The sequence below is a fragment of the Plectropomus leopardus genome, chromosome 12 (genome assembly GCF_026936395.1).
Source record: "Plectropomus leopardus strain MGB_pleo_1.0 chromosome 12, ASM2693639v1, whole genome shotgun sequence".
Lineage (NCBI taxonomy): Eukaryota > Metazoa > Chordata > Actinopteri > Perciformes > Serranidae > Plectropomus > Plectropomus leopardus.
The window spans coordinates 19,265,001-19,280,830 of NC_142187.1; the positions used below are offsets into that span (position 1 = coordinate 19,265,001).

Sequence of the window (15,830 nt, forward strand, 5' to 3'; positions counted from 1 at the left end):
ATGCTGCAGTGAAAAAGCACTTTGGCTACAATGCGCCTGAAGTGAGCACAACAATCTTAGGAATTAGCTAAACTGAGAACTAATCTAACATTTCATTCTGAGAGAAAGACAAGTCATATACAATTTAAAGAATCAGAAAGACAGTAATCTAATCACTAAATATCTCATTTTGTAAATTCTTCCCCTTTTTACTGTTTTTTACTGTCTTAAAAACACACTCAAAAAGATCTATTCTTGGTTTTCAAAAAGTTAACATTTCTGAGAAAAACGACAAGTGGTCTGCACAAACATCATGAACTATATTTACTGACACTTTGCAGAATTACCAAACTTGTAAACTTGGCTAAAATTTGCGACCTTGCATTATCAACAATCTCCACTTCAATGTCCTTCAGAAAAAAAATGAACAGACACCAGGGACACTGTTCTTCAGCTGACTCTGCACTTTGACCATCCATCAGTGAGGGAAGAAAAAATACAAAAACACCACGAAAAAATCAACAGAGTATCATGTAATAGGGTAAGTTTGGCATTTTTCAATCTGAATCCTACTTTCCCATCTTTTTGTATCTAAGTGACCATGAAATCAACAATTTTGAAACTGGTCCAGTAATACCAGGAAAGCCCTGGAAATGTTATTGTCAGATGCAGATTTCCTTTAAATATAAAGTAATTCCAGCATATATAGAGACAGAATATTTCCACATCTAATTGGGTGAATTAAAGGTTTATTGCCACTAAATCAAAGCTAGTGATTGAGTGAGAGCAGCAGCGGCGAAACAGGCGGCAATGTAACTACTCAGGGCAATATGCACTGACAATTTGAGATCACTGTTTTTTCCCCAATGTTCCAATAATAACCGACTCTGGTTTGGTAGAAATTAACCCTTAATTCACCTAGTTAAATGTAAAACATATGCTGGCTTTAAACGTGTTAAAATTCCTTTTTTTTAAAAAAAATGGGGTTAGGGTCTGGTGGGTTTCGTGATGGTGATTTCAGGGTGATTTCAGATTAAACTTAAAAGATCTTAAGCTACTCTTTAACAAAAAGGTCTTTTTCTGTCAGATCCTTTACATAATTTTGTCAGAGATTTAGAATAACAATCTGAGCCTGTGAGTGGCAAAAATAAGCACTTTCAGTGTAAGTAAAAAGCAGTGCAAACATGCTCTGAGTGGTTACATTGCAGCCTGTCTCACTTAAGTTTTGTGTCATTTAGACACAAAAATGTGGGGAAAACAGGGTCCAGGTTGAAAATTACTAAACTTACCCTTTAAACCACAAATTTATATTTACTTCTTTAAACAGAACTTAAAAACATTTTGACCTCTTTGAACAAGCCCAAGGACTTGTCTTTGCCTTTTTAAACAGGACTAAAGGTTAGCAATTAAAAGTGTTAGTCTGAGATGATATCCAACAAAAGAGTCTCCATAGCAACAGTAAGAGTGATTCACAGAGCATGTCAGGCTGCGAAATAAATTTCACACCTCAGTGCACCACGGCATCTACTGTAAGATTCTGTGTGTGCACGTTCGCAACAAAAATAAAACTGTTTGTCGGTGCACCTATTGTGCCACGATTCTATGTACAGTCTGTCCTTGATAGGCGCCAGCAATGACTGCGCGAGGAGGTCTTTTTCTGCATTTTCTGTTGCATTTCATGATCTTAACACACTCAAACATGTATTTGCACACGATCTTTTGATGTGAAGAGGTACTGAATGTTGATTGTCACCATATAGCTTATGTTATTACCTCAACATGATTGCTTTTGTTGGCAAACACTCTCAAAGCATGATTTTAGATTAAAATGCGCTCCACTCTTTTTCCCTCCCCTTCCCTCTTTCTTTCTCCCTCTCCTTTGCTACCTTCTTTCCATCGGTCTCACACTGGCGCACTGCTCATTAGCTTTCTGTCAGTCTCAGTTTCTGTCTCCTTTTCCCCCTCTTTTTCCTCTTTCTCATGTGCTGTCATGCAGTCCCCCCCCTTTCCTCACTCTCCTCCTTCCTTGTGTGTGAATTCAGCTAAAGAATCTTCAGGGATCTCCTCCCTTTTTATCACCCAGGCCATTTTCCTGCTTCTTCAGTTTCTTCCTCTCCTTCTCGCCTTTCTATCTCTCATCTTTCTCCATCTGTCCCCTTTTTTTCCATTTAGTGAGAATGGTTTTTTTTTTGTTTTTTGATATGAAATGAAAGTAGGCTCTGAACCCGCCTCCCACATTCCTGCAAAACACACACAAACACACATAAACTGAAATCGTGACTGCTGCGCCGTGCCCCTATGAGCCACAGTGAGGGAGAAAAAATACACCAGTGCGGAGAGCTATCAACTTCTCATGATTACACACACAGCCCGGTATTTGCACATACAGAGATGCACAACGCACGGAGTGCAGCAGAGAGAAAACATGAACACAATCACAAGTTACCGTCTCCACGCAGTCCTGAGCATGGAGCAGGTGAGAGAAAGGAAAGTGGAAATGATGGGAAAACAGAGTGAAAGGCTGAGGTGAGAAGAAGAGATGGTGCGAAGAGAGGCAGGTGATGATGACTGAGAAGGAACTCAACTCTTTTATTGTAATGGCTTTCAAACGGGAGCTGCTTCGTGAGTTCAGCTTCACTTCATTTGAATGGAAGTCAAATCCTCCCATCTGTCCCCCAAACACACTCACTGATCCTTTTTTAATACTTCCTTCTGTTAGAGGAAAACACCCAGGACACTGTCTACTTCTCTCTCTCTCTCTGTGTGTGTGTGTGTGTGTGTGTGTGTGTCAGTCACTGTCCTTAAAACTTGGCCCATATACAGCAGAGTATATGCCTTTGTTTACTCCTAGAGTCAAGCTTGTCCCTGGTAAAGCTTGTAGCATTATAAACCTGAGTTGATTTGAGGTGATCGAAAGATCCTTTAAATACTTCCGTCTGATAACATTTTTCAGGCCTCCTCTTCTGTCGGTGATGACCTCTATAAAAGCATGCAATGCACTGTTCTGATGTCTGTTTTAAAGGGTCATCTATTTGACACAGTGCTGTTTAAATTTAGGTAATCAAATTTCCCAAAACATTTAACTGCTTAAAAAATGGGTGAGTACTTGCCATCTTCCTAGATCTGTATTTTTTAAACAGAAAACACGTTTTTTTTATGGTGATGTTTACTGTAAATGACATACAACATAGCCAACACCAAGTAGGTTAATATTAGTGATGGTCATTTACCAGGAACTTTCATCTGCCTGAGGAACACCCTCCACCCAGCTCCCATCTTATTTAGACTTGGCTAGCTGGTTTGTGTACAATACACAGAGCTGATCGTACACAGGTAAGACGCCATGTGTCACAAACTGTGGTAAAAACCCCACCTGAGATGCAAATTCGAATTGCACTGTATACATGTTCAAAGTATGCTCCTAAAACCTGAATAACACCAGCATATCCCACATCTTAATCAGAAATATTTTTAAAAAAAAATTAAAGGCCTAATTCAGTAATCCTGAGTATGATGTTTAAAAGACCCGTGTCAAAAATCAGAAAATTGTCCTATAAGGAATAATAGTGGAATATTAGTGTGTGTATGTGTAAACATAGTCACTGATTTTTTACACCCTGTTTGTGACAGTTAATAAAACTGCATGTCAAAAACAAACAAACAGCAGGTTCAACATCCCTGCACTGTCATTGCAGCCAGGGACTGACTGTTACGGAGAAACGTGTAGCAGCACTGCTGTGAAAAATCAGCAACAAAAACTTTGAACCCACAATGTCCACAATCTGACAAGTTCCAGCAGGACCATGATCCGAAGTGGGGGAGAAATTAACATATTCACCAACCAAGATAACATGTTCCCCTGATGTTAGCATGTAACACTTGCAGTAGCGTGCCTGGAGCAGCTGTTCATATAAAGAAATCCACCTCACGCTCATGTCTGTTTGTCCCGAAGTTAGAAAAAAACTACAAAAATACAAAGTATTCAGAACGGTCTCAAATTTGAGGTTTTTGCTCATAGGTATTACTTTTACATAAGTTTACCTTATTGGCTGAAACTTTGGCCACATTTAATATGACCATCGGACATTGGAGCATTATACACATGAGAAAAAAAAATAAGAAAAAACATGAATTGGCCCCTTTAATGCAAAATCCAAAATATTAGCATAAACTCTATGCTGGCAGCCTACTCACTGCAACATTTCAGTGGAATATCCAACTGAAAAACAACATAATATTGTCATTCATGTATAATTTAAAACTATCAGGTAAAAAGGCCAGCAGTGTTCTTCCAGATTAAATTTGCATTAACATTAGCTACACTTAGTCCTCTCTGTCTGCTTCCATTAAAATGATTCACGAAATCTGACCTTTCCCACCGCTGCATTTACTGTAATTATATATTCAGTCTGTGTATTGTGCCGAAACTACACCTGCAATTACAAACTAAACTTTGAATTACAACTCATTTAGCAGTGCTCCAAATGCGGCAGTCAGTGCATCATAAGTAGTTCTTCCCCATTCAGAGCTCGGGAGTCACCTACTTCACTTGATAACAGCGTTCTCTTGTCTTACTGTGTCAAGGTCAAGCATGGCTAATGGCCAAAACATTGTCATTGTCACATTGACACAGTAGTGGTTAGTGCTGCAGCCAGCAGCTGAAGGGCACTCGACGTCATGTAAGTCAACTGATGGGCTGCGGAGATGGAGTGGAATTGTAAAGTGCCGCTATTACCGATTTCACTGTCAGGGAGAAATCATTTACAGATAAACTGTTGCTGTGGCAAAGCAGTCAAATCATCATCGGCGAGTAAAGACTCTTGTAGCTTGTATAATACAGACTGGCAGCGGACAGATCAGTAAAATAAAATCTGAATAATATATTTCAAGTAGCCTTCATCAACAAGGAGCAGGACCCCCACTGATACAGTTTCTTATCCCTCCAAAAGACACTCTCTGTATGCATTACATTAGCACACATCTTGGACTGTTATCCCTGTAAACTGTAAATATATATTTTGTTATACTGTGATTTTTTTTCTTTTTTACATTCCCTGATTATTATTTTTGCCCTTAATATGTTTATTGTATGTTTACTAAGTTTACCAAACACCAAAGCAAAGTAAGTGAAAACCTACTTGGTGATGCATCTTATTAGGAGTAAAAACATTGTTTTTAACCAGATGATCCCAAAAACTGTTTAGAAGATCCACTGTATGTCCAGAAAGCAACACTTAACCGACATGGTGAAAAACAGAAGGTATTAGGTCTTAGCGTCACGCACATCTTCAACCCAGCAGCACAGAAGATCCACACAATCAACCCCACCATTGGTGTCACCAATTCAGTATTTGACCAAAATTCTCCTCTTCTGCTCCTGACTTATGACACTGAATAATAATCAGAAAAGTGTTTTTGTAGAACATAATATATCCTTTTAGACATTTGTGTGGCACTTTGTGATCAGTGGTGTATGAATTCTTGAGTTATGGCCCAAAACAGTAAAACTGACCTTGAGGTTAGACCACCAAAATCTTATTACTTAAAATTTGTCACAAATGTCTACTTGGACTCACTGGTGAAAAATTTCCCTTGAGGCATTCCTGTGGTATCGTGTTCACAAGAATGGGATAGATTGACGGACAACCCAAAAACGTAAAGCGTCATGACAAGGTTGTCGCAGGCAGCGAGGCATAAAATCTGCCACAGCTGAGATGCTGATCTACCTACATTACCAAAATAATAGTATTTGAGGGTTGTAATTTTGTGTTTGGCAACGGCAGTAAAAGTTTGGCATCTCTTTTTCAGTAAGCAAACAAACACACCTGTTTTGCACCAAGCTAGCTTTGTTTCTTGAACAACACAATTCAGGATACTTGCAACTGTGATACTATTGAGCAAACCAGCCGCGTTTCCAACAGTTTTGATCAGAACCATGGTAAGCAAGGACGTTTCATCAACTAGGAGCGTTGCACAAAGCACTACGTTAGTAAACATTTGTAGCAAGATGGCTGATTGCATTTGTTAACTGAAACCTTTGTGCTGTTATTACAGATATTTGTTTTTATCCAAAAATGAGACCAGTATGCTCGAGGCTTTCTAGAGCTGCCCCTTGAAAGTAAAAGATTCAAGATCCCTCACAGTCTACCCCCTAAAATGCTCTTAACTGTTCAAAATCAGGTGCTAGAACTGGAATGGGACCAGTTCCATGTTGGTGGAAAAAGGATAATAGCTACAGAACACAACAGAACACTTACGATAAAACTCCCAGCGTATGTTTTGTCGAAAAATGTTATCAATTTTGGCTAAATTTTCTCATAAAATTTGTGATCCAAATTCAAGAAATATTCAACCTTTGTCAGGATTCACAAATTTTTAACAATACCTCTGTGAGTGCTTGGTGCAGGAAACAGGCAGTGTGCAGCGACAGCTTCCAAGGTGACTTCTCTTCCACCATGAGGGCATCCACCGTGGCTTTCTCTAGGATGACATCGAAAGACGCATCGGGGAAGGAGAGCTGGCGTATGTCCATCTGATGCCAGGTCATACCCGGGCAGTCACTGTGCCTGGCGCTCATTGTACTGATGCACACAGAGGAGTAGTCTATGTTGGTGATGGAGTGATAGCCGGCACTGTACATGTCGCCACTCATGCTGCTGTTCCCACAACCTGAAGGAAAGGGAAAGAACAGAGGAGGAAAAGTGAAGATGAGACATGCTGTGAGAGGAAAGAAGGTCAAAGAGAGGAATAACAGAAAGACTGAAACTAATATGTGTCTGATGACTCAAATCCCCAATATGTTTTTCAGGATGAGTATACCATGGTGTGATCAATAGAACAATGACAAACTGTATGATTAAACAGCAAGTTCCTATCATGGTAGCAAACACACACACACACACACACACACACACACACACACACACACAGTATCTATTTAATTGAGCTGCTGTTCAGTCATGAGCACAGATGGAAACCTCTGTCTCTAGATGACCACACGGGGTTCATATAAAATGCATTCAGGTGGGACCAAACTATCCTCACATGACCTCAGAATGCACGAAATCCATCACAAGCAAAAAGGTTGCAACTTGTCGCCTGTCACTGCGTGACATGTTGTTGAAAGCCTATGAGGGGCGTGAAAGAGGACACAAGAAAAGTGAAGACTGTCTCTCATGAAGCAAGGCAAAGAAGAATAAAAACAACTGAATGCAGCATCTCACCTTTTGGGTCAGATGACTCATAGATTGTGTAGATGGAGGAGGAGGAGGATGAGTGGGTGGAGAAGACAGGCAAAAGAAAAAAGGGAGAAGGAAGCAGTAGGAGGAGGACATGGTGGATACATATATCTTGATGCACACATTTCAGTAAAGGTGAAGTTTGTGTGTGTTAGCCTTAGAAACACTTCTATTATCTCGCACTTAAAGTTGCGTGCTTGTGCCTGCACATCTGTGTTTAAGGGCATCCGTCTTGGAAGGGGGTGAAGAGTGTGATAGGAGGAGCTGTGACTTCCGGCAGCACGTTGGCACTGACACCTCTGCTGCAAACGTGTGGCTGGCGCTTGTTATCACCTGACTGCTTCAACTAATTACCAGCTTCCAAAAGATCCTTGTGTGTGTGCGAGCGTGTAAGACTGATTCAGTTAGCAGCCTCACACACTCAATAACACATTTGTGCAGTCTGTAGAAATGCTGTACACTCATAGTAAGCATGTATGTCTATCACACATATGGACAGAACAAAAATTTAAATGCAACACTTTTTTGCCACAGGTTCAAGTTTAAAACTTGAAAAAAAACTTTTTTTATGCACTCACTAGATATATCTATCTCAAATTTGTTTGCAAAAACTTGCTTGTTATTCATTCATACTGCCAACTAGCTGGATACGCTTATCAGACCACGCACACAGGTGTTTTGCAAAATGTCAAGGCTGCACCCCTTTTTGGGGGATAGAAAACTAAATATCCAATAGATGTTTTTGCAGTTTGATATTTAGCCTTTCTAACAGCTGATGCAACAGGTTTGCAAAAATGGGGAATTTCTGCACAAACCATCAGAAACAGTCTCAGGAAACTCATCTACATACACAGTCCTAAGCAGGGTCTTGACCTCAAAGTCCTGCTATCTGGCGACTTCACACAGGCATTGATGATGAGTGGGCCACCACTCCTCAGGCCAAAATCAACAACCTGGTCAAATCTCTCTGAAGGACATGTGTCCCACTGCATCGGGCAAACACCAGATACTGACTTATCCTTTGAGATATCTGTGACCAAAAATGAATTTCTGTTGTGCTTGTCATGTAAAATCCTTCTTTCAAGATAAAACTGCTAATTTTAGAGTGGTGTTTGTTGTGACTACCGGGAGTAAAAATGGTGCAGTTCAATCAGCATCTGGATGTGCCACACCTGTCGGATGGATAATGACGAGAAAGGAAAAGTGCTCAATAGCATGGATTTTAACGAATTTGTGACCAAATTTTGAGAGAAATATATCTTTGTGTGCATGAAAAGGTCTTAGATCTATAACTTAAATCTGGGAAACATGTGAGCAAACATAAAAGGACTGCATTTAAATTTTTGTTCAACAACTGAAAGCTGATAGGAGCTATAAAAGCAGAATTAAAGCTAAAAGGAGCAACACCTGCCACAGATGCATTAAAGAAGGACAGCAGAGCAACCCTGTGCTGTGTTGCTTATGCACAATTTTTTTTATGTGTGTGTGTGTTCCAAGTATCAGAGGGCTGGAGCCATGCCGTGCCTTGATGGCTATCCCCGTGACGCTGGCTTCAAAACAAGGGAGGAAATATGTCAGCACTGCTTGTCACACTGAAATCGTTGAGCGCTTTCTTTATGGATGGCTGGAATATGAGAAAAAGTGCCGGGGGTTGAATTACACAGGCTCAACAGGTTATTTTAGATAACTTTAATCTTACTTTAGTGTGCCAAAAGCGAGCAGCAGCTTTGGAAAATACATTTTGTACGAAGGAGAGACAACATGACAAACAAGATGTGATTTATAGGAACGCTGGAGATTCTTTCCATCTCAAAAAAGGTCAGAGAAACACCATGAAAACTGGTGACATCATCCTTTATGGAAGCAAGGAATATCGGTTCACGTTCACTATTCAGTTTATAGTGAAAATGAGGGTCTGTGGCTTCTTTTAATGCCCACGTTTGGTGCTCTCCAGAGTGGGTTAAATCCCTCCTGCCCTCTGCTCTCAAATCCCCAGGTATGCCACACATTGTTTCAGAAGGGTTCCCCCCGCTGACCCAGCTATGTGTGTGCATGTGTGTGTGTTTTCTTTTTCCATGTGCTCAGCTCTGAGGAAGGGGTGTCACATGACAGCTCATTCCTAGGGGTTGTCACGACAATTATAGTTGCCAGGCTGTCATCAAGGACACTACTCTCATTTTGGGTCTGTGACATCAGCTGGTGCCCTCTGCAACCTCTGACCTTCACACACAAAAACACACACAAGGTCACCTACTCACCTGCACACAAACACTGCCAAAAAAGAAATCTCACAGCATGTGCTGCATGCATGTCAGTCCGTGTGTGTGTGTATGGGGAGATCCTAGAGTGCATGCATTACACGTGTTCATGTGACAAAGGTTTATTCAGGATACCAGGCCAGTCTGGAGCCTGGAGTCTGTTTTTCCTCCAGCTGGAAGCGAGGACGCTAAAACCTCCTGATAACGCATCCTAACTGGATTATCTAGAGCAGCAGAGAGGGAGACTAAAGTTAGAGGTATCATATCACCTCGTTCTGCTGGCTGTGTGAGTGTGCATGTGTGTGTGTGTGATGGAAAATTTGAGTCCCGGTCTTAAAAAGCATCATACCACTCATAACAAATCTGCAAAAACAAACTGTGGTGAACATCCGTCATCCGTATGTGACATGTCTGAGCTGTTTGTTAGTTTGTGCATTTGTTATGTTATGTCTGTGTGTCCATTTGTACAGGAAATTCATGAACAAACATGCTTTTTTTTTAAATAGGAGGGGAAGAAAACCAGCTGCTAGCACATAGAGAGGAATGTTGGCCAAACATGGAGGTGTTTCCTTCCTGCAGACTCAGATACAAGCGGTCCAACAATGGAATCAGATTGCATGACTGACCTGATAAACCCTTTGATATTCAAGAAAAGGCTTGACATGTGATTCTCACAGGAAAGAGGTAATCCACTGGAATAACCCAGTATTCCTCTGCTGCTTGTTGTATTACCAAACACCAGGGGAAAAGGCCAGCTGCATTTTCCTAAATTACACTACTGAAGGTCCAGTGTGTAGGATTTAGGGAGATATACTGGCAGAATTTAGATTTAATATAATAAGAATGTTTGCTTAATGTATAATCGCACTGAAACTAAAAATTGTTGTGCTTTGATTACCTTAGAATGAGCTGTTTATATGTACGTGTGGAGTGGATCCTTTTCTATGGAGATCGCCATGTTGCACCACCACGTTTGTACAGCTGCCCAGAACAGACAAACCAAACAGCGGCTCGAGATAGGGCCATTTGCACTTTCTCTTCGGCCATCATAGTTCCAGAAATACAACAAATGTTTAATGTGAAACTGCCCTATACAATGTTTTTATCAGTTTAAATCACCGGGTCAGTTTGTTTTGGAGAGGAGACCTCTATGGAAAATTTGACCCTCGGGAAAAATCTCCTAAATGTCTGAATCTTAAGTTAGCGGAGAAAAAAGGTGTGCATACATTAGCTAGTGCTGGACTAGTGGCCTGTCTCTGACACGAGGAAGAGACCACTATACATAATTTGGCCCCTGGTTTAAAATCTTCTGAGCATTAAACACTGTAGGAATTCTAAACGGGAGAAGTTTCAGCTGATTGCACTCTACAATCCTCAACGCTAGATGTCACTAAATCCCCCTAAACCTTACACAGGGTTTCATACACATTCATCTATTTGTTGCGGCCTGCCACGATCAAAACATCTGCCGCCATGCATTGATTTAAATTTTTTGGAGCTGGACCATTCATTAGGAGCGCTATTGAAATATGTAGACCAGTCTGCACAGTCTCAGAGCTCAGAGCGTAATCTGGGCACAGACGGAGTGGCAGAACATGAGAGCAGAGACAGTAAAAAGTCATCAGTAATTGCACTGGGTCTGAGTTTGCATTCACTCGCTTCTGCAGCAGCACTTCTACTTATCCACTGATCTGATCAGCTCTTACCGGACCGACTGCTCAATTGTCCAAACAGCAACTCAAACTCCTCAAACTGCTGCTGAGGAAAAATAACGTATGAAAAGTTCCACCTGTGCTGCTTTCACAGACCTGCAAAAATGTCCGAATTTAGAGAGAGTACATAGAATGATAAAAAAAAAGGGACGCACACACAAGGGATGCACACACACAAGGGAAAAAAGTTTGCTGACCCTGTACCTACATGTCATCAGCTACCGCTAAACACAGATTCTAACAACTTCACACTGTTCCTTTAAAAATACCATTTCTTCACCATAGGGAAGAGCTTAGCTAGCTGATCATTAAATCTATAACATCTATTTCACAATAACATGAAAATAGACATGATTATATTGCAAACAGCAGATCTCCTACGAGAAAAAGTTGCAAAAGTGAAACTGACACCTGTTGATGTCTCTGGGATTTTCCACAAGGAACAACCCCATTCAACACTTTGCTTCAGTAAATCATCAAGCTGGCTGGGTGCTCACCTCATTTATAGCACAAGAGTGTGGGATAGTATTACAGCAGAGTGCACATTGGTGAATGTAAACCCAGAACTACTTTAATGATTGCATAAAATGTTTGCATAAGCTTCTTTTCCATGAAGAACGTGCTGCTCTGTCAGAATATCTGAATTTCTGTGAATATTTGGTCAAAAATGTGTCCAAAATGGCACAATCACAACATAATCAGGGATGCAACACCAAAAATGTCAACTGAGATTTAAAGTCAACCACCTTGACTCTTACACAACATGAACTGCTGGAGATTTGACCTCTGGGCTATCAGATGACCTCCGTCCACATAAACAGCAACTCTCCAGAGTCCATCTATGGTCAGGAGGGGAGGTGGGTGGGGAACCCCTGCAAGTGAGCCAGCGGTGTGAAATATCAAAGCTGCTATCTCTGAGGTGAGACGAGCACAGCAGTGGAAACTCCATGATGTCAGAGGCATGCAGGGCACTCACTCACGTCGCAGACTGGTTTAGACACATTAAGGATGGAGAGCGTGGCCATTGCTGATGAAAGGTGATGGTCGCATGTGCTCTTGCAACAACACAAAGTCCCACCACCCCCTCACACCCTGCAGGCTCCGGGCTAGCCCGAGGTAAACTGATGCTACGGTGACACTTCACAAAGTTCAGCTGTGACTACTGTAAATGTCAACATATGAAAAAAAAAGCCAAAATAGATTGTGTGTTTTTCAGTGTGCACACATATTTATCACATGGCTCCATGTATGTGTACGCTTACAGCCCTGGTATTAAAGCCCAGACATTAAACCTTAAGTAGGATTACTTATATTTAACTAAAATGAAGAATTTTCCACTCTGTACACAGACATGAGGCTAAATGTTGGTGCAGTTTTGTTCGATTGTGAGGAATGTGTGATTAAGTTTGACTGTGACTGCTCGTGTCAGGTCATCAGAGGCCTGCACGTGTGTCTGTGTTTGTGTGTGTGTGTGTGAGTGTGTGTACGCACCGTGACAAAGATGAAAGCAGACAGTGTCACACTGGGCCTTGTTTTAACCAATTATCTCTTGTTATCTTCCCTCTAAGTTAGGGTCCACTGTGATCTGATTAATTAAGCATAAGTGTTTGTATGACAAGCATTTGTTGACATTTACACGCAATCACAGACACACTCAGACGCACACTCACGTGTCTTTAATTTATTTGACCTATATGGACTCTTAAAGGAAAACTCCAGCCCCCAAATAATATTTTTTATGTCAATTACTCACCCTGTGTTATGTTGAAGAAAACTTTGTTTTTCTTGAATGCCTCCATGGTGAATGAATACTCCAAAACTGGAGAAAATTATTGATGAATTAAAGTCACAGGGGTCCAATGGATATTCACACAGGAGATCGGTATTTAAGACCAATACACATATATATAGGTTATGACATAACATGACTAAAAATAACGTGAATGAAACATTCATACATTTCCTCGTCCATAAATATGATTTCTGCCTCGGTCACTTAAAAACAGACTACAATAGATTTCTTCGTGACATCATCAAAGTCCGTCTTTTGTTGCTGTTTTGATTGAGTAACGGCAGAAATTAATACTTTAGGTGAAAAACTTGTGACAAAATACTGATTACAGGTGAAATTTTTTGTCTTGTTTATTTATTCTGTTTCTATTGTCAGCTAAAAAAAAATTGATCGACTGTGACTTGGCTTTTTTGCTCGACCTTTTTGGATTCTGCATTCACTGGAAGGCTTGCCAGTAAAATAAAGTTTTTTTTCCTGAATTCAACATAACACATGGTGAGTAACTGATATACAAATAATAATTCAGGGGTTGAAGTATTACTTTAAGGCTGGCTTATGAAGCAAAGTAGTTCAATCAACATATCATCTGACCACCAGGCAAAAGTATACAAATATATGCAACTGAACAAAAAGTATAGTCGCTCCGAACAACCACAGGGTTTTAAAGAGAGTGGTGACATGCGATGAACTGTGAAAATAAAGACAGTTCTGACAGTCGCACCTTGAAGGCATACGAGGCTGTTGCACTTCGGCTGAGTTTCCGATTAAAAATGCACAATTATCCAAGAGTTGTGCTGACAGAAACAGCCTCACAGCTTGTTCGGCATCACACTGAGACGGAGGAGCAACAGTGGAGAAGATTCAGGAAGGAAGGAGGGGAGGTGGAAAAGAATGGAGGAAGGTAAGACACCAGAGGAGAGAAAGGACACAAGGAGTAATAAAAAATTAAGGAACAGGTGGAAAAGAGAAGTCATGGAAGGGGAGAGTGAAAGCAAAAGAGGTCAAAATAAATTGAAAAAGCAGTGAAAAAAGGAATATTTTCTGTCACTACAAAAAGCATGACGAACTAAAGCAAGACAAGGGCGAAAAATGGGGAGATGAGGAAGAAAAGGCGGGAAAAGAAACACAACTGTCTTTATATTACATAATGTAAATACATCAACAGCTGGTATCCATTTACGGCCATGAAGGGATATCTAAACACATACATGGCTGTTTGTTTGAGCATGTACAAGCTGATCTGAACACAGCCTCATCTTAACAACTTCACCAGATACACATATTTTTATTTCCATGTTTTTTCAAGCAGTTTCAGATGCTCCGGAGAAGTTGCATCAGCATCGGGGCCAGATGAAATTTGTTCAAAAGCTCGGCTCTTCCAGCAAGTTCTCCTCACAAGTCTCTTCTTCCCTCCACTCACAAAAGCAACCTCAGTTACGTAACCGGGTATACGAGTTAATTAGTGACTGAATAATTAAGCGTGTGCCCGTGACAGTGTGACTGTTTGATGGAGTGTGAGCACCGTGTGTGTGTGAGTGATGGAGGACTTTTGGAAGGACTCCATTGTATGAATCTGCCTCTCCGCTGTGGCACAGAGCCTAAAGTTTCTCTTGGATCCAAAAACACCAACAGGCACCAGGAACGGAGGCTTAGTAAATGGCAACGAGAGGAGAGCCATCTTTTCTCTGTTTTTAGCCAGGACTAACAGTTATTGCAAGTCGCCCACCTCCCTCTTCATATCACTATTTATGCCTTGCTACCCTCCCTGCCAGAATTTATACAATACCACCAGTCAAGCATTTGCAGCACGTAAAAATGTTTGAACATTGGACGCCTGAGTACTTTACACTTCACCGTCTGCTTAAAACAAAACAGTCAACTGTGGAGGCTGCAGCACCACTGTCTGCATTTTAAGCCCTCTCTGTCCTTAGCCGGGTCAAACGGATGAAAAAAAGTCTGATGATCAAGAGCAATGGATGGAGCACTAACATGACGGGTGGGCAGCTGTCAGACAAAGTGGGGGAGATGAGAGCAACAGGGGTGACTAAGAGTCGGAGTGAACAAGAGACAGAGAGAGAGTGTGTGTGGTGGAGAGCCCAAATGATGCAATTTGATCTTGCTGTGTAACTGAAGAACTATTGGACACACACACACACACACACACACACACACACGCACACAGGTCGGGTCCTTGTAAAAGATAATGTTGTGACCTGTTATACTTCCAGAAACAACAACAAAGTGATCAGCCCTTAAAATAATGGAACAGTGAAGCTATATTAGTCTCTGTTGTGTCCGTCTCTCTCTCTCTCTCTCCCTATCTCCCAGTTTCCATCCCACTGAAGTGGCTCCGCAAAACTCTCATGAGATCCATCAACACCCCAGACAGCATATCAAAGTACAATAGCCATCAAATCATGACATCCTTTGTCACAAATACAGATGGGTGACAAATTAAAATCTCTTGATCTCTTCTGCAAGAATGAACACCATTGTTCTCTCCTTATCTCAGCTGGTGTTTGAGTGACTATACTGGATGATGACTGCTCCAAATAGTGTTGTAGTCAAGACCATACTAACCAAGACCAAGACTCAACTGTGACCAGAGTGTGCCGAGACCGAGACAAGATGAAGACTTTAAGGGGCCGAGACCCTTATCGGTAACAAAAAAGCAAACTACAAATGACTTACATGATTGTCTGGGTTTGAAAAATGAAGTTTTACATGCAATCACAGTAATTATGTTAGAAAAATAAATTTGTTGTGTGACCGCTCTTGAAAAAATCTGGAGTCCGCTATTTCCGAAACTGAGACCGAGTCAAAATGTGTTTGATTCCAAAACGAGACTGAG

The 15,830-nt window shown here is 41.0% G+C and overlaps 1 protein-coding gene across 1 annotated transcript in view; it reads right to left on the reverse strand.

The window, feature by feature from the left end:
• The window catches only part of ece2a (endothelin converting enzyme 2a), a 92,524-nt gene that overhangs the window by 43,797 nt on the left and 32,897 nt on the right, over positions 1-15,830 (reverse strand). The window contains exon 3 of the mRNA XM_042496974.2: positions 6,365-6,648. Coding sequence (XP_042352908.1) covers positions 6,365-6,648 — 284 coding nt within the window. The remainder of the gene's footprint in view (positions 1-6,364; positions 6,649-15,830) is intronic.